At 63.8% G+C, this 21,726-nt stretch overlaps 2 protein-coding genes across 16 annotated transcripts in view; both read right to left on the bottom strand.

Moving 5' to 3' along the window:
- Nucleotides 1-12,233, bottom strand: part of PNPLA6 (patatin like domain 6, lysophospholipase) — a 22,216-nt gene extending 9,983 nt beyond the window's left edge. For 9 of the 13 annotated variants that reach the window (XR_012657537.1, XR_012657538.1, XM_075076030.1 and 6 more), the window contains exons 1-21: nucleotides 12,133-12,233; nucleotides 10,653-10,722; nucleotides 10,489-10,551; nucleotides 8,952-9,039; nucleotides 8,786-8,868; nucleotides 8,608-8,705; nucleotides 8,390-8,530; nucleotides 5,866-6,025; nucleotides 5,676-5,756; nucleotides 4,873-5,001; nucleotides 4,713-4,793; nucleotides 4,310-4,625; nucleotides 3,456-3,562; nucleotides 3,172-3,363; nucleotides 2,675-2,752; nucleotides 2,221-2,426; nucleotides 1,961-2,092; nucleotides 1,751-1,874; nucleotides 1,557-1,670; nucleotides 1,179-1,254; nucleotides 928-1,068 (exon numbers count right to left, since the gene is read on the bottom strand). Coding sequence is in view for 11 of the 13 variants with exons in the window: in XM_075076030.1 (XP_074932131.1) it covers nucleotides 928-1,068; nucleotides 1,179-1,254; nucleotides 1,557-1,670; nucleotides 1,751-1,874; nucleotides 1,961-2,092; nucleotides 2,221-2,426; nucleotides 2,675-2,752; nucleotides 3,172-3,363; nucleotides 3,456-3,562; nucleotides 4,310-4,625; nucleotides 4,713-4,793; nucleotides 4,873-5,001; nucleotides 5,676-5,756; nucleotides 5,866-6,025; nucleotides 8,390-8,530; nucleotides 8,608-8,705; nucleotides 8,786-8,868; nucleotides 8,952-9,039; nucleotides 10,489-10,551; nucleotides 10,653-10,691 (2,449 nt within the window). In the remaining 2 variants the exon portion in view is untranslated. Of the gene's footprint in view, nucleotides 1-927; nucleotides 1,069-1,178; nucleotides 1,255-1,556; nucleotides 1,671-1,750; nucleotides 1,875-1,960; nucleotides 2,093-2,220; nucleotides 2,427-2,674; nucleotides 2,753-3,171; nucleotides 3,364-3,455; nucleotides 3,563-4,309; nucleotides 4,626-4,712; nucleotides 4,794-4,872; nucleotides 5,002-5,675; nucleotides 5,757-5,865; nucleotides 6,026-8,389; nucleotides 8,531-8,607; nucleotides 8,706-8,785; nucleotides 8,869-8,951; nucleotides 9,040-10,488; nucleotides 10,552-10,652; nucleotides 10,723-12,132 lie in introns of those variants that run through there. The other 4 variants (XM_075076029.1, XM_075076025.1, XM_075076032.1 and 1 more) reach the window with 3 other exon arrangements.
- A 54-nt stretch (nucleotides 12,234-12,287) lies between these two features.
- On the bottom strand, nucleotides 12,288-21,129 carry MCOLN1 (mucolipin TRP cation channel 1). 3 transcript variants are annotated; one of them, XM_075076058.1, is made up of 14 exons: nucleotides 21,020-21,129; nucleotides 20,674-20,864; nucleotides 18,657-18,824; nucleotides 18,420-18,579; nucleotides 18,179-18,266; nucleotides 17,316-17,412; nucleotides 17,064-17,163; nucleotides 16,827-16,933; nucleotides 16,452-16,601; nucleotides 15,864-15,965; nucleotides 15,487-15,609; nucleotides 14,994-15,200; nucleotides 14,745-14,875; nucleotides 12,288-12,462 (listed from the first exon to the last, which is right to left on the bottom strand). In XM_075076058.1, the coding sequence occupies exons 1-14, from the start codon at nucleotides 21,033-21,035 to the stop codon at nucleotides 12,288-12,290; spliced, it is 1,815 nt and encodes a 604-aa protein (XP_074932159.1). In that variant the 5' UTR covers nucleotides 21,036-21,129. The 3 variants fall into 3 exon arrangements, with proteins under 3 accessions (XP_074932159.1, XP_074932160.1, XP_074932161.1); XM_075076059.1 differs by lacking the exon at nucleotides 12,288-12,462 and adding an exon at nucleotides 12,878-14,595; XM_075076060.1 differs by lacking the exon at nucleotides 12,288-12,462 and adding an exon at nucleotides 12,878-14,287 and having other exon boundaries at nucleotides 21,020-21,128.
- Between the last annotated feature and the right edge of the window lie 597 nt (nucleotides 21,130-21,726).

The following is a 21,726-nucleotide window of genomic DNA, read 5'->3' on the forward strand; positions in this document are numbered from 1 at the left end:
CATGCCATGGTCACCACTATGCCATGGGGCTGTGGTCACCGCCATGCCATGGTCACCAATATGCCATAGGGCTGTGGTCACCACCATGCCATGGGGCTGTGGACATTGCCATGGTCACCACCACGCCACTGGGCTGTGGTCATTGCCGTGCCATGGTCACCAATATGCCATGGGGCTGTGGTCACCACCATGCCATGGTCAGCAATATGCCATAGGGCTGTGGTCATTGCCATGGTCACCACCATGCCATGGGGCTGGGGTCACCACCCTGCCATGGGGCTGTGGTCATTGCCATGGTCACCACCACGCCACTGGGCTGTGGTCATTGCCGTGCCATGGTCACCACTGTTCCATGGGGCTGTGGTCACTACCATGCCATGGTCACCAATGTGCCATGGGGCTGTGGTCATTGCCAGGGTCACCACCATGCCATGGGGCTGGGGTCACCACCATGCCTTGGGGCTGGGGTCACCACCATGCCTTGGGGCTGGGGTCACCACCATGCCTTGGTCACCAATGTGCCATGGGGCTGTGGTCATTGCCATGGTCACCACCATGCCATGGGGCTGTGGTCACCACAATACCATGGGGCTGTGGTCGCCACCATGCCATGGGGCTGTGGTCGCCACCATGCCATGGGGCTGTGGTCGCCACCATGCCATGGTCACCAATGTGCCATGGGTCTATGGTCATTGCCGTGGTCACCACCATGCCATGGGGCTGTGGTGACCACCATGCTGTGGTCACCATCATGCCGTAAGACCGTGATGGTCACCATGCCACGGCACCCACCACAGGACCACGGCTATCTCCACTCCATGGGGCTGCAATCACTACCACACCAGGTCACCGGTGTGCCACAGAACCATGGTCACCTCCACGCTACGGCCACCACCGTGCTGTGGTCGCCTCTGCACTGGCACTCACCGATGGCGTTGAGCGCATGCTTGAGCTCCAGCGTGAAGGCAGCCGTGGGCACGTCATCGCACACCGGCAGCACCGCCACCGTCGACAGGTTGCTGGTGGGGTTGGTGGGCTCTGAGCTGGAGGCCATGCCCAAGCCGGAGCCTGCGTAGACAGCAACGCTGGGGTGGTGGACACCTTCCACGTGCTGCTCTGATGATGGCCACCAGCCCCGGCGAGGGCACACCCACGCCCCCAAACCCATTGGGACCTACTTGCAAAAGGCCCGCGGAGCTGCTGAAGGTTTCCCAAGATCTTCTGGCTCAGGAGGTGGATGAGGCGGGTGACAACCTGCAGGGACGAGGATGAGGATGGCCATCGGATCTGGCAGGGCTTCCCAAGCCGGAGACTCATTAACCCCCCCAGACTGGTGTCCCACATGCCTTGTTGGGTGCCACCACCCATCCTTGGGGACCTCAAGAGGGACAACCCTTTAGCACATGAGCCCTTCTCCTCCAACCGCTCTTAATCACATCTTTAATTCCTTAATTTAAGCTGGTTTTAACGAGTATCACAGCCACCGTTTGGGGGGCACATGGGGCCACGCTCCATGGGAAGAGGGTGCAGATCCCAGGATGGGGATCTGGGGGTACCTGGGGGTATCTGCGCTTGATATTGTTCAAGGTGCCCTCAGGCAACTTGGCCAGCTCCGTGTCCCGGACCGCGTGGACCGTGGTGGCACGGGGCTGCCGGGTGAGGGCTTCCACCTGGAGAACAAGACATATAGCCAAGATGTATCGGCAAGACGTATAGCGCGTCCATCGCTCGGCCCCGACACGGCTCTCACCACGCCGATGAGGTCCCCGCGGCCGTACTCCCCGATGAGCTCCTTCTTGCCACTGCCCTTCTGGATGACGGAGCGGAGACGCCCGTTGAGCGCGATGTAGGTGCAGTCTGACTTGTCACCTTGCCTGGGGGAGACCACCAGTGGGACCTCAGCCCCTTGCCAAGGGGGTCCTCACCAAGCTGAGGTGGGCACCCACCCGTTGGTACGCACCTGTAGAGCGCCCGGCCGGCCTCCACGGCCATCCAGTCGATGGCGAAGTCCATCTGGCGCACGAAGGGTGACATACGGGCAGCCACGGTGTGGGCGACGCTCAGCACCACGCTGGGCTGCTCCCGCATGATCCTACGGGTCAACAGCAGTTGGGGGACACGGTGGTGGCCCCGAGAGATGCAACCGCAGCGCTCACCACAGGAATCCCCTTTGGCATCAAGCCTTTGCCTCAAACCTCCTCCACCGGTGCCGGGACTCACTCGTAGAAGTCCGACTTGGAAATCTTGAGGAAGGTGCAGTCACGGTTGGCCTTGATGGTGAAGATGAGGGGCTCGCCGGTGAGGACGGCCAACTGTCCCACCATCTCGCCCGGCTGCGTCAAGAAGAGGCAGACGTCCTCCGCCTTGTCGATCATCCGCTGGTACACGTGTAAGCAGCCCCACAGCACGAAGTGGAGGCTCACGTCCTGCCAGAACGGCACCCTATCACCGTCGGGGGCCACCTGCGACCCCCCAGGCGTGAGGGGTCCCCACCAGCACCGCTTCTGCTTTCTGCTGGTCCTCTTCACAGGGCGTTTTGCACCCTCCAGATGGCTCTGGGGATCATTCCTGCCACCCACCACCCACAGGGCAGGAGCAGGAAGAGTAGCGCCCCATGGAAACGTAGGGTGGGGGGAGCAAGAGCCCACACCAGCTCCCTGAAACCCAGACCCACCTGGTCCCCTTGTCGGGCAATGACTGTCCCGGCTTTGGCGTGGTGGAGCAAGACACGGTTGTTGAGGAGAGAAGGGTCCTAGAGGGAAGAACAGTATCGCATGAGGTGATGGGGACCACCATGAGGAGATGGGAACCCACCACAGAGTGATGGCAGACCACCATGAGGAGACAGAGGACCACCAGGAGGCCATGGGAACCACCATGAGGAGATGGGAACCCACCACAAAGGTATGGGGGACCACCACAAGGAGCTGGGGGACCACCATGAGACCATGGGGACCACCATGAGGAGATGGGAACCCACCACAAAGTGATGGGGGACCACCAAAAGACCACAGGGACCCACCATGAAGCAACTGGGGACCACCACGAAGCCATGGGGGACCACCACGAAGCGACAAGGACCACCACGAAGCCATGGGGGACCATCACAACGCAACAGAGGACCACCGCGAAGCCACAATTCCCCTGCGTCAGCACTTTTTCTGCCCTCACCTCCACCTTCATGAGCTTGACCAGCTCCCGCTTGGCAGCCTCGAAGATGGCGCTGGTCTGGCGGCCCTGGTAGGGTCCGAAGGGACAGTCGCCGGCTGCCGAATCATCCTCGCAGTAGTTGTAGTGGTAGACACCAGACGGTTGCTCCTCCACCGTCACCGACTTGCGCTCCTTGGGCTCGTGCGAGACGGACTGCGGGGAGATGGACCAGCTCCGGCGCCCGTCCGCGGCCACCCCGGCGGGGAGGGTTTGGGTGGGTGTGGTGTTGCCAGATCCAGCCTTACCCTGGAGAAGGCGGCCAAGGCGCCGGTGCTGTCCTCCTGCAGTGACACCGAGATGCGGCCACGCTCGTAGGCCATGTCGAAGTCGGAACGGGGACCCCTCTGGATGCCTGCAATGGGTGAGGGAGGGGACCGGGGAGGGTCACCAGGGTCCGAGACGGGGATGCTGGGGGTGGGGGGGATGCACAAGCACAGGGAGGGGGTGATGCATGAGCGTGGGGTGGGGGTGCCTGGGGTGGAGGAGATGCATGAGCACAGAGGTGGGTAGGGGATACATAAACTGGGGAAGGGGATGCATAACCTGGGGGGTACACGACACTGGGGGGAGGGGAAAGCACAAGAATGGGGGGGTGGGGGGGGTGCATGACTTGGGGAGGGGGATACATGAGCCTGGGGGCATAGGATGCCCTGGGGAGGGGGATGCATGAGCCTGGGGGGGGCAGGATGCCCTGGGGAGGGGGATGCATGAGCCTAGGGGGGGGGCAGGATGCCCTGGGGAGGGGGATGCATGAGCCTGCGGGGGGCAGGATGCCCTGGGGAGGGGGATGCATGAGCCTGGGGGGGGCAGGATGCCCTGGGGAGGGGGATGCATGAGCCTAGGGGGGGCAGGATGCCCTGGGGAGGGGGATGCATGAGCCTAGGGGGGGCAGGATGCCCTGGGGAGGGGGATGCATGAGCCTAGGGGGGCAGGATGCCCTGGGGAGGGGGATGCATGAGCCTAGGGGGGCACAAGCCTTGGGAGGGGGGATGGTGTGTGACCCTTAGGGGGTCAATGCAAAACCTGGGGAGGGAGATACACAACCCCAGGGCAGGGGGTGCTGCATGATCCTGGGACCACCCCCCCAACTCCGACCCACCGGAGATGTCCACCGGCATGGAGATGCAGCGGCTCAAGGGTGGCGGTGGCACCGCGGGGGTCTCCAGGCCTCCGGCTTTCAGCGGGTCGGCTGTGGGATAAGACCACCCTGAGCACCCACAGCCGAGCCCCGCAGGGTGGCGGGTGTGGGATGACGGGGGGGAGTGGGTGGGGGGGAGTCCCCGCACACCCCCTTCCCGGCTCTTACCCGGCTCCCTGCCCTCATCGGCACCGCTGAGCCCCCGCTTGCCGTGACGGACGGGGCTGGTGCGGGCGGCGTGGCCGGGTTGCGGGAAGAGCCGTAGGGGTTGCATGTCCTGCAAAGGGGGATGTCGGTGGGGCTGGGGTGGGGGGTAGGGGGGTCCAAATCTGGCCCGACCCCTCCATTTTCAGCACGAACTCACATGGCTGAAGAGCTCGTTCGTCAACCCAAGGTAGTTGTGCAAAGCCAAGAAGGTGACACGCTGTAGGCGCACCATGATGATCTGGGCGGGGACACACAACAAGAACCCATCAGGTTCCACCTCAAGGGACCCCCCCCATGGCCCCCCAACCCCAACTCACCTGCACCACGCGCACCAAACTCTCGGGGTACTTCTCGAAGACGGCAGAGAAGGCTTCGACCGGCAGCCGGAGCACGGTGGAGTCCTCGGCTGCCCGGGCACACACCGTCCGGTATGGTCGCTGGTGGCCCTAGGTGACATGACATGGTGTTGGTGGCCTTGCTGGCATGGGGAGGTCCAGCCCGGCCATGGATGGCGGGTGGTGGCAGCTGGGGACTGGTAAAACCCCGCTGGTGGCACTGGGCTTTTGGCCAGTTGGGCCTGCGGATGGCCACGGTTGGGCCGGAGAAGTTTGGGGACGGCCACGGTTGGGCCGGAGAAGTTTGGGGACACACTGGATGGGTTTGGGGACAGCTGGTGGAGCTTGAGGGTTTGGGGACAGCTGGCAGGCCTTGGGGATGGCCATGGTTGAGCTTGGGGACAGCCAAGGTTGGGCTGGAGGTGCTTAGGGCTAGCTGGTGGGGCCTGGGGACAGCCACGTTTGGGCTTGGGGACGGCCACAGTTGGGCTGGAGGGGCCTGGGGGCTACAGGTGGGGCTTGGAGATGGCCACGGTTGGCCTGGGAAGGTTGGGGGACAGCTGTAGTCAGGCTGGTGGGGCTTGAGGACAGCCATGGTTGGCGTGGAGGTGCTTGGGCACAGCCATCTTCACGCTTAGGAGGTTTGGGGATGGCCATGAGCGGGTTTGGGGCCAACCACAACCGTCCTGTGAGGTTTGGGGACAGCCAAAATCAGGCTTAGGGAGCTTGGGGACAACCACAATGTGTCACGGGGGGGGTGTTGGGGACAGCCATGACGCCGGTACCGTGATGACATCCAGGATGCTGAGCAGGCTGTGCACGCTGTCCCCAGGGAAAACCTCCTTCATCACCGTCTCCTTCCCATCCTGCGAAGGACAACCTGCTTTGCTCTTTCCACCCCCATTCCCCCACCCCCACAGAGCGTCCCCATCCCCCTGCCGTGGCCCTGTCCCCCTCTGGTCCCCGTCCCCGCACCGGTTCGGTGAGGAAGAGCTCCAACTTGCCATCCTGCAGCACGTAGATGCTGGTGTCGGGCTGGCCGGGACGGAAAACGTAGTCACCTTGTTGGCACTGCTGGAAAACCATGTGCTTGCAAAGCTCCAGGAACAACGGCTTCTCGAAGTGGCCCAGCACCCTGCAGGGACAAGGACGGGGGACAGCGGGTGACACGGAGCCCACCGGGACCTGCCCCGGTCCTCTGGGGCCACCCCCGGGGGCCGCTTGCCAGGGCGACGGGGATGCAGAGCAGAGCATCCTTCAGTGTAGTGGTCCAGCCTCCCTTTAGAGAGGGTTTCCAGGATTAGATCCTGGCCCTGGAGCCAAATCCTGACCCCACAGCTGGATCCTGAACCCCCTGGGGCCAAATCCTGAACCCACGGCTGGATCCTGAACCCCCTGGGGCCAAATCCTGAACCCCCTGGGGATGGACCCTGAACCCCCTGGGGCCAAATCCTGAACCCCCTGGGGCCAAATCCTGACCATGGGGATGGACCCTGAACCCCCTGGGGCCTGATCCTGAACCCCCTGGGGCCCAATCCTGACCATAGGGATGGACCCTGAACCCCCTGGGGCCAAATCCTGAACCCCCTGGGGCCAAATCCTGACCATGGGGATGGACCCTGAACCCCCTGGGGCCAAATCCTGAACCCCCTGGGGCCAAATCTTGACCATGGGGATGGACCCTGAACCCCCTGGGGCCAAATCCTGAGCCCCCTGGGGCCAAATCCTGAACCCCCTGGGGATGGACCCTGAACCCCCTGGGGATGGACCCTGAACCCCCTGGGGCCCAATCCTGACCATAGGGATGGACCCTGAACCCCCTGGGGCCTGATCCTGAACCCCCTGGGGCCCAATCCTGACCATAGGGATGGACCCTGAACCCCCTGGGGCCAAATCCTGAACCCCCTGGGGCCAAATCCTGACCATGGGGATGGACCCTGAACCCCCTGGGGCCAGATCCTGAACCCCCTGGGGCCAGATCCTGACCATGGGGATGGACCCTGAACCCCCTGGGGCCAAATCCTGAACCCCCTGGGGCCAGATCCTGACCATGGGGATGGACCCTGAACCCCCTGGGGCCAAATCCTGAACCCCCTGGGGCCAGATCCTGACCATGGGGATGGACCCTGAACCCCCTGGGGCCAAATCCTGAACCCCCTGGGGCCAGATCCTGACCATGGGGATGGACCCTGAACCCCCTGGGGCCAAATCCTGAACCCCCTGGGGCCAGATCCTGAACCCCCTGGGGCCAGATCCTGACCATGGGGATGGACCCTGAACCCCCTGGGGCCAGATCCTGAACCCCCTGGGGCCAGATCCTGACCATGGGGATGGACCCTGAACCCCCTGGGGCCAGATCCTGACCATGGGGATGGACCCTGAACCCCCTGGGGCCAGATCCTGAACCCCCTGGGGCCAGATCCTGAACCCACGGCTGGATCCTGAACCCCCTGGGGCCAAATCCTGAATCCCCTGGGGATGGACCCTGAACCCCCTGGGGACAAATCCTGACCATGGGGATGGACCCTGAACCCCCTGGGGCCAGATCCTGAACCCCCTGGGGCCAAATCCTGAACCCCCTGGGGCCAAATCCTGACCATGGGGATGGACCCTGAACCCCCTGGGGCCTGATCCTGAACCCCCTGGGGCCCAATCCTGACCATAGGGATGGACCCTGAACCCCCTGGGGCCAAATCCTGAACCCCCTGGGGCCAAATCCTGACCATGGGGATGGACCCTGAACCCCCTGGGGCCAAATCCTGAACCCCCTGGGGATGGACCCTGAACCCCCTGGGGATGGACCCTGAACCCCCTGGGCCAAATACTGAACCCCCTGGGGCCCAATCCTGACCATAGGGATGGACCCTGAACCCCCTGGGGCCAAATCCTGAACCCCCTGGGGCCAAATCCTGACCATGGGGATGGACCCTGAACCCCCTGGGGCCTGATCCTGAACCCCCTGGGGCCAAATCCTGAACCATGGGGATGGACCCTGAACCCCCTGGGGCCAAATCCTGAACCCCCTGGGGCCAAATCCTGAACCCCCTGGGGCCAAATCCTGACCATGGGGATGGACCCTGAACCCCCTGGGGCCAGATCCTGAACCCCCTGGGGCCAAATCCTGACCATGGGGATGGACCCTGAACCCCCTGGGGCCAGATCCTGAACCCACGGCTGGATCCTGAACCCCAGGGGCCAAATCCTGACCCTGGGGCCTGATCTTCCCCCCGGGCCAAATCCTGACACACCCCTCCCCCCCCAGGATCCAGATCCTGATGCCCCCCCCCAGGGGCCAGATCCTGCTGACGCCCGCCCGCCCCCAGGGGCCAGATCCTGAACCCCCCCAGGGGCCAGATCCTGCTGACGCCCACCCCCCTCAGGGGCCGGATCCTGATGCCCCCCCCCCCAGGGGCCAGATCCTGACACACACCCCCCCCCAGGGGCCAGATCCTGATGCTCCCGCCCCCCCCCCCCCCAGGGGCCAGATCCTGAGCCTCACCGAACATTTTTGAGCATGTAGAGAACCTCGGAGGGCAGATGGGAATTGGCTACGTCGAATTCGGTCAAGTCGGCTTCCAGCACCGAAGGCGGCGGCTCCTTCAGCTGCAGCGTGGGCAGCTCCTTCTGGATGCGCAGGAACCTTGGGGACAACGCGGTGATGTCGGGGCACGGCCACCACCGCCCTCCCCCCAGCCCCCGGCGCTGGCGGCCCCTCACTTTTTGGCGATGTTGAGCATCTTGAGTTTCTTTTTCATCCGGGGACGTGAGGTGCTGGAAATGGTGGTGTCCACCAAGGAGGAGGTGGATTGGGAGACCTGGGGTTGGGGACACCAAGCTGGGGTGTCACCCGATGGGGACACCACGAAGCCACCCCTGCTGCCACCCCGAGCGTCACCTTGCGCATGATCTTGCGGCCGTAGAAGAGCATCTTGTCCCGTTTTCGGAAGCGGTATTTCGGCGTCCCCTGCGTGGGTATTTCTGGGGAGCACGAGGGGGAAACGTTAATGGGGCGCAGCCCTGTCACCCCCTGTCCCCGAGGCCACCGCACTGCTGCCACTCACTCTTAAGGCGCAGACGGCGGACCAGGACCACGATGGCGGCGGCGATGATGACGGTGAAGAGGCCGAGGCCGAGCATCACCCCCAGAACCTACGGAGGGAGAAGGGGGGGGTCCCCACACAGTCCCCGGTGCCCCCCAGGGGACAGGGACGAGTGCAGGAGGTGACCGATGGCACTGCCACCCTGGTGACATGGAGGGATGGGAGGGGATCAACAGCATCAGGGATTGGGAAGCTGGTCCCTGGGGACATGGGGACAACTTTGTGTCCCCTTGGGGTGCTCAAGAGTATCAGGGACCAGGACACTGTCACGTGGGGACACGGGGACAAGTTTGTGTCACCTTGGGACGCTCAAGAGTATCAGGGACCAGGACGCTGTCCCCTGGGGACACGGGGACAACTTTGTGTCCCCTTGGGGTGCTCAAGAGTATCAGGGACCAGGACACCGTCACATGGGGACACGGGGACAACTTTGTGTCCCCTTGGGGTGCTCAGGAGTATCAGGGACCAGGACGCTGTCCCTGGGGACACAGGGACAACTTTGTGTCCCCTTGGGGTGCTCAAGAGTATCAGGGACCAGGACGCTGTCCCTGGGGACACGGGGACAACTTTGTGTCCCCTTGGGGTGCTCAAGAGTATCAGGGACCAGGACGCTGTCCCTGGGGACACAGGGACAACTTTGTGTCCCCTTGGGGTGCTCAAGAGTATCAGGGACCAGGACACTGTTCCCTGGGGACACGGGGACAACTTTGTGTCACCTTGGGACGCTCAAGAGTATCAGGGACCAGGACACTGTTCCCTGGGGACACAGGGACAAGTTTGTGTCCCCTTGGGGTGCTCAAGAGTATCAGGGACCAGGACGCTGTCCCTGGGGACACGGGGACAACTTTGTGTCCCCTTGGGGTGCTCAAGAGTATCAGGGACCAGGACGCTGTCCCCTGGGAACACAGGGACAACTTTGTGTCCCCTTGGGGTGCTCAAGAGTATCAGGGACCAGGACACCGTCACGTGGGGACACGGAGACAAGTTTGTGTCCCCTTGGGGTGCTCAAGAGTATCAGGGACCAGGACACTGTTCCCTGGGGACATGGGGACAACTTTGTGTCCCCTTGGGGTGCTCAAGAGTATCAGGGACCAGGACACTGTTCCCTGGGGACACGGGGACAACTTTGTGTCCCCTTGGGGTGCTCAAGAGTATCAGGGACCAGGACACCGTCACGTGGGGACACGGGGACAAGTTTGTGTCACCTTGGGGTGCTCAAGAGTATCAGGGACCAGGACGCTGTCCCTGGGGACTCAGGGACAAGTTTGTGTCCCCTTGGGGTGCTCAAGAGTATCAGGGACCAGGACGCTGTCCCCTGGGGACACGGGGACAACTTTGTGTCCCCTTGGGGTGCTCAGGAGTATCAGGGACCAGGACGCTGTTCCCTGGGGACATGGGGACAAGTTTGTGTCCCCTTGGGGTGCTCAAGAATATCAGGGACCAGGACGCTGTCCCCTGGGCACGTGGGGACATGATCACGTCCCCTGGGGGTGCTCACCGCGCCAGTGGGGAGCTGCTCCTCGGCAAAGAGCTTGGGCAGCACGGCCGTCAGGGACGCATCCTGCGGGGACAAAGGGACAGCTGAGCCCCCCCCCCAGGGTGGGAGGGGGCCACACGCGGTGGTGACTGTCACCCCTGCCCAGCTACGGTGACGTTTACTACCTCCGCCTCCTCCTGCGGCTCCGACTCGCTCTGCCCCATGGCCGCGGTGGGGCTCTGCCCATGCAAAAACCTGCGAAAACGGGGGGGAAAATGGTAACAAAAATGAGAGATTTGTGACATGGTGACCCACGACGGCCATCGAGGGACCGGTGACAACAGGGTGACGTCCCCGCGGTGGGGAAAACTCCACTAGGGGTTGAGTTTGGCCTCGATTTGCTGCGTGATGGGGTGCGGGAGGGAGCCGGGAGGGTCCTGGGGTGTCCCCAGGGTGTCCCCAAGGTGCTCGGGGACATCGAGCAGCCAGGAGGGGACTTCAGTGTGTGTCCTCCCCACCCCCCTTGGGGACTTCAGTGTCCCCTCCCCGGCGGGGAGAGGAAGTGTTAGCAGGAACCCTCCGTTGCGACAGCCTTGGTCACCGCGCCGAGGCCACTGGCCGCTGTCACCCGTCGCCAACATCACCCCGAGGGTCCCCCGAGCGGCGGTGCCACCACCGGGCCCAGCCCCGGTGTGTTGTGTGTCACCCGTGTTTGTGCGTCCCCCACCCCGCCACTGTCACCACCGTCCTTCCCAAGGACACCCCAGGGAGGTGATGGTGGCATCAGCGGGCGCTGGAGCGGGGACGTCACACGGAGGCTGGCACATGTCACACCCCCCACACCCCCCCCCCGCCATCGCGGCCACCCCACGGACGGGCTGGGGTGGGGGGTGGGGGGTGGGGGAGGGACACACGCAGCCGAGCGTCACGGCACAGCGCCAGCACCCGGCACCCTGTTTGCGGTGAGGGAGGTGCTGGGGCCCGGTGACACCCCCCCATGGGTGACTACCGCCCCCCCTTGCCCCCATCAGCCCCCCTGCCCCCCCAATATTACTTCCCCCCCCCCCGGCTGGTTCTGCCCCTCCCCAGGGCAATATAACCCCCCAAACTGTACCTTCTCGGGACAATAGTGCCCCCCCTAGTTGGTATTGCCCCCCTGCGGCCAGTATTGCCCCCCATCATCCCCCCCGACTGCTATTGCCCCCTCCCCAGCCCCCATCACCCCCCCAGCTGGTTCTATCCCCCCCCCCGACTTTACTACCCCTCCCAAGGCTACAGTTGCCCCCTTCCTTAAGCTAATATCGCCCCCCCACTCTCCATATTGCCCCCCCAGTTCATCCCACAGCTGATATTGCCCCCTCCCCAGACTAATATCGTGTCGTGTGTGTCCCCCCGGTAAATGGGGGGCTGATGCTTCCCCCCCTAAGCCCCCCCCCCCGGGCGTTACTGTCCCCTCCCCAGGCTAACATTCTCCCCCCAAGGGCTAATGCTGCCCCCCCGGGGGGTATTGCTCCCCCAAACCGCCCCCTAGACAGGTTCTGCTCCCCCCCCAATCCAGACCTGGACGCGCCCGGGCCGCCCAAAGCCGGTGCTGACCCCGCAGACCCCCTCCCGGGCCGGTGATACCCCCCCGGACCCACCCACCCCCACCCCCCCCGCACTCACCAGCCGCCGGTCGCCGCCCCGCACCCCGCTCCGGCCTCGGCGGTAGCGGCGGCCCCCGCGGGGTCATGGTTCCTTTAAAGCCGCCCCGCCTCTCGCACTGACGTCACGCGGCTGGGCGGAGACCGCGTCGCGCCACCGCCGCCATGTTGGGAAGGTCAGGCGAGAGAGCTGGACCAGGGAGGCAATCGGGCACCATCTTGGGTGTGGCGCGGGGTGATCTCATCACAGGCCGACGGCGCGGGTGTGCGCGTGCCTTGGTGGGAGCACAGGCGCCATCTTGGGAGTGGCAGGGGATGGGGTGGGGACCCCAAATCTGGGCGGAGTGTGTCCCTAGGGGTGGGAACCGGAGAGCACCCTCAGCCCTGCCCCCCCATGGGCACCCCGGGGTGGCACCCGCCCCTCCCCCCCCAGCCCCACGGCACCCCAGGGTGGCAGCACCCATGGCCCCACTGCCAGCCCCATGTCCCCACGGGCACCCCAGGGTGACAGCACCCATGGCCCCGCCGCCAGCCCTGTGTCCCCATGGGCACCCTGGGGTGGCACCCGCTCCCCCCTCCAGCCTCATGGCACCCCAGGGTGGCAGCACCCATGGCCCCGCTGCCAGCCGTATCCCCCCATGGCACCCCAGGGTGACAGCACCCACAGTGACACTACCACCCCTGTGCCCATGCACACCCCAGGGTGATGGCACCCAACCACCCCTCAACCCTGGCGCAAGGGGTCCCACAGCAGCACAGACCCACTGTTCTCCCAGGGCGCTTTATTCTCCCACCATGGGGGCACCTACTGGGACCCCACCTGGGCCACAACTCCCTTCCCACCACCCAAAACAGGGAGCAAAACCCAGGGCGAGCAACCCCCACGCGAGCCGAGACCAGCCACAGCTCAGTCCATGAATGAAAGAGGCATTAGGAACAACATCAAACACCCCCACCATTGTCGGGCCCTCGATTTGGGGTTAAATTTGGCCTTTTTTAGGTGCCGGCAAGGCAGGCGGAGGCAGCGGTGCCTGGTGCGAGCGGCCGCTGGCCCCGCTCCAGCCAGGAGCAGCTGCTCCTCTGGTTACAAAACATGCCCTTGACCCGTCCCGCAGCGCGTAAACAGCTCTGGGGCACGACGGCGGCCCTCTGCCCAAACCACCGGCCCCATGAGGGACCCCTTCCGAGGCACCCCGCTGCCCCGATCCCAGCTGGAGAGGGACAGGGGGAGCTGGGGGGGGGGGGGGGGGGGTCACAGGGAGCTGCTGCAGCCCCTTTGTGCCTAGAAATTGCCCCCGAACTGGCCGCAGGGCTTGGGGACGAGTCCCTGATGCTGCTGCAGGGCTTGGGGACAAGGGCAGGGACAAGTCCCCAGCACAGCCAAGGGGCCGGGGGGCTCAGGGACAAAGCCCCAGGCCCATCTCTGACACTGCCAGGGGACTGTAAGGCTCAGGGACGGGGTAGGGACAAGTGCCCGACGCAGCCACGGGGCTTGGGGACGAGTCCCCGATGCAGCCAAGGGACCAGGGGCTTTAGGATGAGGCTTCAGCCACATCCCCAGCACACCCGAGGGGCTGCGGGGCTCCGGGATGAGCCCCCCAAACACACCCGAGGGGCTGCGGGGCTCCGGGATGAGCCCCCCAAACACACCCGAGGGGCTGCGGGGCTCCGGGATGAGCCCCCCAAACACACCCGAGGGGCTGCGGGGCTCCGGGATGAGCCCCCCAAACACACCCGAGGGGCTGCGGGGCTCCGGGATGAGCCCCCCAAACACACCCGAGGGGTTGCAAGGCTCCAGGCTGCCCCCCCAGAACAGATCTGTGGGGCCACAGGACTCCAAGCTGCCCCCCTAAAACACATCCAAGGGGTTGCAAGGCCCACGTTCAGCCCTCGAGGGACTCTCCAGCTCAGGATCAGGAGCAGCAAGGCCAAGGTCCGTCATGAAACAACAACAGGGCCACAAGCGTCCATCCAGCACTCCCCGGGTGCAGGAGACATGCGCGCCCACCCTCCCCGCTCCTTCCAGGCCCCGAGCCAGTAAAAGCTGATAATAAAATAAATTAAAAGCGCTCAGGTCCAGGGGGGAGCACGGGGCACCGCTCCCTCGTGTCCCCGAGGGTCTGCGCCGAGGGCTCCTCCCTCAATTCACCAGCAGCGCGTTGTCCTGCAGAGAAGCCCTGCGGGGAGACAGCGCTCGCGGTAACGGGGAGGGGGGGAAAACGCAACGAATTTGGGGAAGGTGGCTTCGATTTTGGAAACAAGACCCAGCTGGAGCTGAAGAGAGGCTCCCCACACCCCAGAAACAAGCGGAGTGGAAAGCACAGAGCAACGGCGGAAGGACGCAGGGAGCCCACGTACCCTGGTTATACCCACGCGGAGGGGTCCCCGCGGACACAGAGGTATTTTGAGGCGCTGGCAAGAGACTCACCAGCACAGGGAGGGGCTGGAAATCATGATCCACGTGGGATCGGCCACATACGAGGAGCTAGCAGCAAAAATAGCTGTAAAACCTCCTCTCCCAGCACGGAAGAGGGAGCAGGGTAGGTAACAGGGGGCTGCAGAGCATAGCCAGCCCCGACCCACCAGCCAGAAGTGCCCCCCTCCCCAAACAAGCCCCTGGCACTGCCCACTCACCGCTCGCAGCAGCAGAAGATGGAGCAGGACGAGGCGCTGTCGCGACGGTACTTGCCGGATTTGGGGCTGTCCTTGCACTGGGCGATGTAGGCGTGGAGCTGGGAGACGGGCGTTTCGCCCTCGCACTGGTGCTGCGGGGAAACGGGGAAGGTGAAACCCTCGGGTGAGGGGGAACAGGATCCCCACCCCCCCCCCAAAAAAAAAAACCAAGCCATGAAGCTTTGCCTAAACACCCGGGGCTGGCCTCACCTTGATGGTCTCGTAGGAGCCGGTGATGAGGGCGATGAAGAGGCTGAGGACCATGTAGATGAAGAGGCTGATGAAGGTGTACAGGTAGATCTGGCTGAAGAGCCACACCAAATAGCTGTTCTGTTGCATCTCAGCGAAGGTAACAAACATGTCATCGCCGTTGATGAGGGAGAAGAGGCACTCGGACACCATGGAAAGGGATCGGAACTGGGATGGAGGGTGACAAAGGGCTGGTAGCTGGCCCAGGCCACCGTGACACCCCTTCCGCTGCCTGGTTGGAAGCTCCCAAGGATATTTCGAGCGCTCCCCGACACCCTACGTGCCACCTCGATGCTGTTGTGCCACGAGGAAAGAGGCTACAGCAAAGAGCGGCGCCGGATCTAACCCGCGCTGCCCAAACGGGGACTGGCCCTGCACCCATCTTCTCCCAAACCCGGGCAGGGAACCACCCGGAGGTGGGTGAAGCCCATCCCAACCGGCGACCCTGTGGCACCTTGACGTGGTACGGGCCCAGCACGATCCACCCACAGAAGCAGTAGCCCAGGTAGATGACGGCCACGCAGCAGCAGAAGCGGATGACGTTGGGGAGGGCCACCCGTAGCGTGACGATGAGGATCTGGTGGAGGAAAACCAGTTGGGATTAACCCCCGTCTTCTGGCGAGGGTGCTGGCGGAAGGGTCCCTACAGCGGTTAAAGCACCCCGTGGGACCCTGAGGTCCCCAGCAGAGCAGGATGGGGACCCTGGGGACACACAGCAGCTGTAGGACGAGCCCCAGCCTGCCCAGATGCTCAGCACCAGGCTGGCACGGTCATTCCCAGCCCTGGAGATTGTCCCCTCGGCTCCCAGGTCACCTCCCCGGTGTCACTCACATTGTACTTCTGGAAGAAGGTGAGGTAGCGAATGACCCCGACCCAGACCAGCAGCGTGGAGGTGCCCAGGAGGATGCTGCAAACGTCGTAGCTGGCGAAGTTCTGCAGGGACAGAGGTGTCACAGGCCTGAGGCACGGCCACTGCCATCCCCGAAGTCCCCAACGCCGTCCCTGAAGCCCTAACAACCCTCCGGCACTTGCCACAAACTAGCGGCAAGTGAAATCCCGGTGCCACAAGCCACGACGCAGCAGCCAGACCGGACCCTGACTCTCCTTTTGGTGCCACCTCCCTGTCCCAAAGGGAAACGGGGACCCTGGGGTCCCACCCAGGTCGGGACCCCTCTGTGAACCACTCAGGAGTGATGTCTGTCCCCTAACCCGCTGGCAGAGCTCTGATTACATCCAGGACAACATCACCGGGGCAGAAAACATGCTTCCAGCACCCAGGAGAGGCTGTTTCACGGCCAAGGGGGAAGGCTTTTACCCCTGCCACACAGCAATGTCCCCTCCCCGGAGTATGGGGACACCTGCCCCAGCGCAGCCAGGCTCTTGAAAACCCTCCAGCTTCGCTCCCCGGTGTTCCCATACCTTGGACTCTATGCCGATCTTCATGATGGTTCCCAGCACAGTGAGGACGTCGCTGATCACCAGGAGGATGTACCAGCCGTTGACGAATTCCATACGGTCCGACAAGCACACGTTCTGGTTGTAGCGGCGCTGGAAGAACCGGCTGAACTCCTGCGTGGGGAGGGAAAAAATACACGGGGTCCTTTACACACCGCCTGGAGAGCTTTGCCTGTCTTGCAGCACCCACAGCTTTGAGCATCGCCGCGGGGAAAGCGCCTCCTCTGAAAGCCGGCAGCGCCGAAACAGCGTCCCCGTGGCAGCTCTGTCCGTCCCCCACCGGTTACACCGTGGAAGGTAGCCACGGTTAGCAGCGCTTCCCACCGCCCCGCCACTCACGTGCTGCAGCATCAGGCCCCGGATGATGGAGCGAGCGCAGAGGATGAAGGAGAGCGAGCAGACGAGGATGACGACGACATCAAAGAACAGCCGGAAGGAGTTGTCACCTGAAAAACGCAGAGTAGCTTTTCTTAATGAGGGGGACACCTAGGCAGGAGCACCCTGAGCCCCCCACGCAGCCCTTCGGCACCCACTGGTGACCGGTGCCGCCGTTGTCACGCCCTCGTGGGCTCCTACCTCGGCCGAAGACACTGGGATCTTTGCACTCCTTGATGTCAGCCTGGTTGTCGAGGTGGATTTTCACCCGGCCGCTGTGTGCCTTGTTGTCAAACGTGATCTGGGGAGAAGGGGGACGGTTACCGCCTGCAAAACTGTCTGGCGGCTCCTCGCTGCCTGTACCCGGTCCCTACGTGCCCACAAGTGCCGCCGTCACCCCCACGCAGCCCGGCTGGATCACCCCGAGGTGGGAAGCGGTGCCAACGCACTCACGGTGATGGTGAAGGTGTAGCAGTCGGGGATCTCATTGTTGATGATGGTTTGGATGTTGATGGCTTTCAGCTTGAACTGGATGGTGACATTGATGAGTCTGTGGGAAGGGGTGTTCATTAATCCTCCTCCTGGGCTTGTCCAGGGTGTCTCAGCCCACTTCGACACACACACACCCCCCCCCACAAAACTCCCCAAAATGCAGCACTGAGAGTCCATCAACTGACAGAGACGGGGTAAACACCTTTCCTGGGGGTACGTACAGCCCCAGGAAAGGATGTCTCCATCTTCAGAGGAGCAAAACGCTGCCAATGTGCCCCAGCATCAGTGAATTTTGCTTCAAAAGGGACGTTGTAGCCTCTGGAAGAAGCAGCGCCACAAGCTACACCACATCTCTCAACGCCAGCAGCGCCAGCGTTCCTCTTCCCAGCACCAGCCTGCCCACGCTGATAACGTGCCCACAACTGCAAGGCTTGACCACAGGCCATCAAAATGCTGCCGAAAGCCAGCACAAAGGTTTCGGGGAGGGGAAAACCACCCCCGACACGGGTGTTGCAGGACAGTTGCGGTGCCTCAGAGCCAGCTCTCTGGCCAGCGCCGATGCAGGCAGGGCCAGAAAGCAGCCTCTTTGTTGTGCAACCCCACCGGTTTCACATCTCCCTCGGCACAAGGCTGAATTTGTTTCCATCCCACAAGTGGTTTTTAAAACCAAGGAGGGCTTTCCCATTCTGCCAGCAGGCTTCAGCGAGAGAAAGGCCCTGCGTCGGGGTCCCCGTTGCCCCCTTGTCCAGACCCTGCGCCGATGGGGTGTCCCCAGCACCCAAATGCTGGGACACCCTGGGTTGTGGGGGAGGTGCTGCAATTACTTGTGAAATTTGAGGGTGAAGTTCTTGTAGCTGCGGTTGAGCGCTGGGGGCAGAGGCTGTGGGTCCTCAGGATCCAGTCCCAGGCAGTCTGCAGAGAGGGAGAAGCGCCTTCAGGGAAGCCCGAGGCCCCACACAATCCCCCCGGACCCTCTCAAGCCCAGGACGAGGCGCAAAAACCTCCCTGAGACCCAGTGGTGGCTGCAGGACAAGCACCTTCAGCCCTACCCTCCCCAAAACCCACCTGTGACAATCTTGGGGTCGATGTTGAAGGTGTCGTTGGCCGGATCGATGCGCCCTTTACGATAGTACTGCTGGCACAGCATGAGGGCCGACTGGTTCCCTCCCCGCTCCCCCCGCACGTAGGCGTAGCGGCCGATGGTCTCGTTGGGAATGACCAAATACTGGAGAAGGAGATGCCCTCAGCAGCTGGACGAGGCCCCGAGCCACCTCCGTGTCCCATTCCACCCATAGATCTCACCTTCTCCACAGCGTAAAACATGTGGTCGTAGAGGTCACGTTGCGTGTAGACGGCGTAGGAGTCATCCATGCCGTCCACGTAGTCCTTCAGGAAGAGGTGTTTGAAGGCGATGGTGTTCTCCTCCTTGAACGTCACCACCATCTGGTTGCTGAGCCCAAAGAGGATGAGCTGAGAGACAAAGGAGGCCGTGATTAAATCCCTGCCCTGGCGGTTCCATAAAACAACAATGCCACGGCCCAAAATGCAGCCGTTCCACCCCAAAAGTGGTCACAGGAGGCAAAATGCCATCACCCTACAACTTGGGTGACCCCAAGAAGACAAGGGCCAGCTAGCACATCCCCAAGGTTGTCCCCATCTCCACCTGGTTGCCCCAAAAATCTCTTAAGTGAGCTGTTTTCCTGTGGCAAAGCTCCTCTCCCCCCACAGACGGAGGGGAGGACGAGCTCCCTGGGGACACGCACACCCCCCTCAGTGTCACCAAACACCCTGGCAACACGACAGCTGAGCGGACCCTGACCTTCCGTCAGCATTTTTTCCCTGCCTGCGCTCTCTAAACCCCTTCCCGTGCCGCTAATTATCACGTATTTCTTAACACAAGACGCCGCTCGTTGGCGTTGCTCGTTGGCAGGGCGAGGGCACGGGTGGCTCTGGGTGACACAGCTCAAAGCCTCGGGGGAAGGGGGAAAGCACCCAGGACAACACCGCAGCGCTGAGCTGGGAGCTGCCACCTGCCAGGCAGGGTGCAGGCAGCCAGGCTGTGCTGAGCAGGCAAAAAAGAGGGTGGCGGAGGGGTGGAGGGGTGTCAAGACACCGGCGCCCCGATATCCCTTGCCAGGAAGGGGGATGTCATGCGCCAGCTGCTTCCTCTGTGCCTTGTGACTGCAGCCTGGCAGCTCCGAGGGGGTTTTCTGCCCTGGGACGGAGCCTGGTGCCCGTCTGGGAGCTGGTGACACCTTGGGGGGGTGTCCTTTCTGCCCCCGGCCTTTTTTGGGGTGCCCCAGCATCACCCACTGCCTGATGCACCCCAATGTGTGGCACCCAGACCCCAAAGACATGCCACCAGGGTAACCCCAACAGACCCCCGCCGTCTCCCAGGAGACCTCACCCAAGTCCCCCACTTCCCCAAGCACCCCTACCAAGTGTCCCCAAACACTCAAGCCCCACCCCCAAAACCCCCAGCGCTCCCCATGATGTCCCCAGGCCTCGCTGAGGGTGTCCCCTCCTATATCCCCAAGCCCCATCCCCATCTCAGAGGTCACCTCCTGTGCTCAGAGCCCCCCCAAAAGCGCCTGTGCCACTGTCAACCCCCAAATCTCCCATGTCCCGCTGTCCCCCTGCCCATTGCCCCCTCAGTGCCACCCCGGTGTCCCCCTCCCCGCTGTCCCCATGCCGACTGCCCCCATCCCCAGTGTGCCAGGGCCACTCCACCCCATCCCGGTGTCCCTGTGCCCATTGTACCCCTGTGTCCTCATGCCCCAGGACACCCCTCAGTGCTACCCCATCCCGGTGTCCTCATGACCCAGTGTCCCCCTTCCCAGTTGTCCCCAGGTCCCAGGACCCCCCCCCACTGCCAGCTCCCCGGTGTCCCAGGTCCCAGCACCCCCCTGGTGCCACCCTCCCGGTGTCCCCATGACCCAGGACTCCCCCCCCGAGTGCCACCCTCCCTGGTGTCCCCAGGTCCCAGTACTCTCCCAGCGCCACCCTCCCCGGTGCCCCTAGATCCTAGTACCCCCCTACTGCCACCCTCCCCGGTGTCCCCATGTCCCAGGACTCCCCCCCAGTGCCACCCTCCCCAGCGTCCCCACGTCCTAGTACTCTCTCGGTACCACCCTCCCCGGTGTCTCCAGGTCCCAGTGCCACCCTCCCCGGTGTCCCCAGATCCCAGGACCCCACCAAGTGCCACCCTCCTTGGTGTCCTCAGGTCCCAGGACCCCCCACTGCCACCCTCCCGGTGTCCCATGACGCAGGACACCCCCCCCCCAGTACCACCCTCCCCGGTGTCCCGGTGTCCCCTCACCTGAACAGTGACCAGGAGGATCTTGGCCAGCTGCAGCCCCAACTTAACGGGCCGCCGCCCCCGGGCCCGGTACTTATCGCAGGGGCTCATAAAGAAGTATTTGAGGCGGCGTCGAAGCTCTTCTTCCTCCGCCACCGCCGGAGACTCCGTCGTGCCGTAGCCGGGGCCGCGGCCTAGCAGCCGCTCCGTTTCTGAGGAGAAACGGCCGTTAACTGGCGGGTACCGGAGGCCTCCGCCGGGGAGGGCGGAGGGGGGGGGCGGCGAGGGTCCCCGCCGTCCCCTCCCCTCCGCCCTCCCCGCTCGGGCCCCCCCCCCGCGCTCATCCCGGTCCCCGGTTGCCGCTCACCGGACGGGGCCGCCATGGCGCCGCCGCACCGCGGCTTCAGCCGCCCACCTCACGTGACCGGAAGAGCACCGCCGCAGCTCCGCCCATCCGCCCTTTGGGCCGTAGCCACGCCCACCAAATCGCTCGGGAAACGTTTGTGGCCCCGCCCACTGATGGGCGTAGCCACGCCCACGCTCCGCCATCGCTCCCCCCTCCCCTGCCTGTGCAAGGGGACATGTGGGACGGGGGGTCATGGCCATGGATGGGGACATGTGGGATGGGGACATTTGGGATGGGGACATGGCCATGGATGGGGACATGTGGGGTGGGGACATGTGGGATGGGGACATGGCCATGGATGGGGACATGTGGGGTGGGGACATGTGGGATGGGGCCATGGATGGGGACATGTGGGATGGGGACATGGGCATGGATGGGGACATGTGGGATGGGGACATGGGCATGGATGGGGACATCTGGGCTGGGGACATATGGGATGGTGGCATGACCATGGATGGGGACATGTGGGATGGGGACATGTGGGATGGTGACATGTGGGATGGGGGCATGTGGGATGGGGACATGTGGGATGGGGACATGGGCATGGATGGGGACATCTGGGCTGGGGACATGTGGGATGGTGGCATGGCCATGGATGGGGACATGTGGGATGGGGACATGTGGGATGGGGGGACATGGCCATGGACAGGGGCATGTGGGATGGGGAC

This window comes from Phalacrocorax aristotelis, chromosome 28 (genome assembly GCF_949628215.1).
Source record: "Phalacrocorax aristotelis chromosome 28, bGulAri2.1, whole genome shotgun sequence".
In the NCBI taxonomy this organism is placed as follows: Eukaryota; Metazoa; Chordata; class Aves; order Suliformes; family Phalacrocoracidae; genus Phalacrocorax; species Phalacrocorax aristotelis.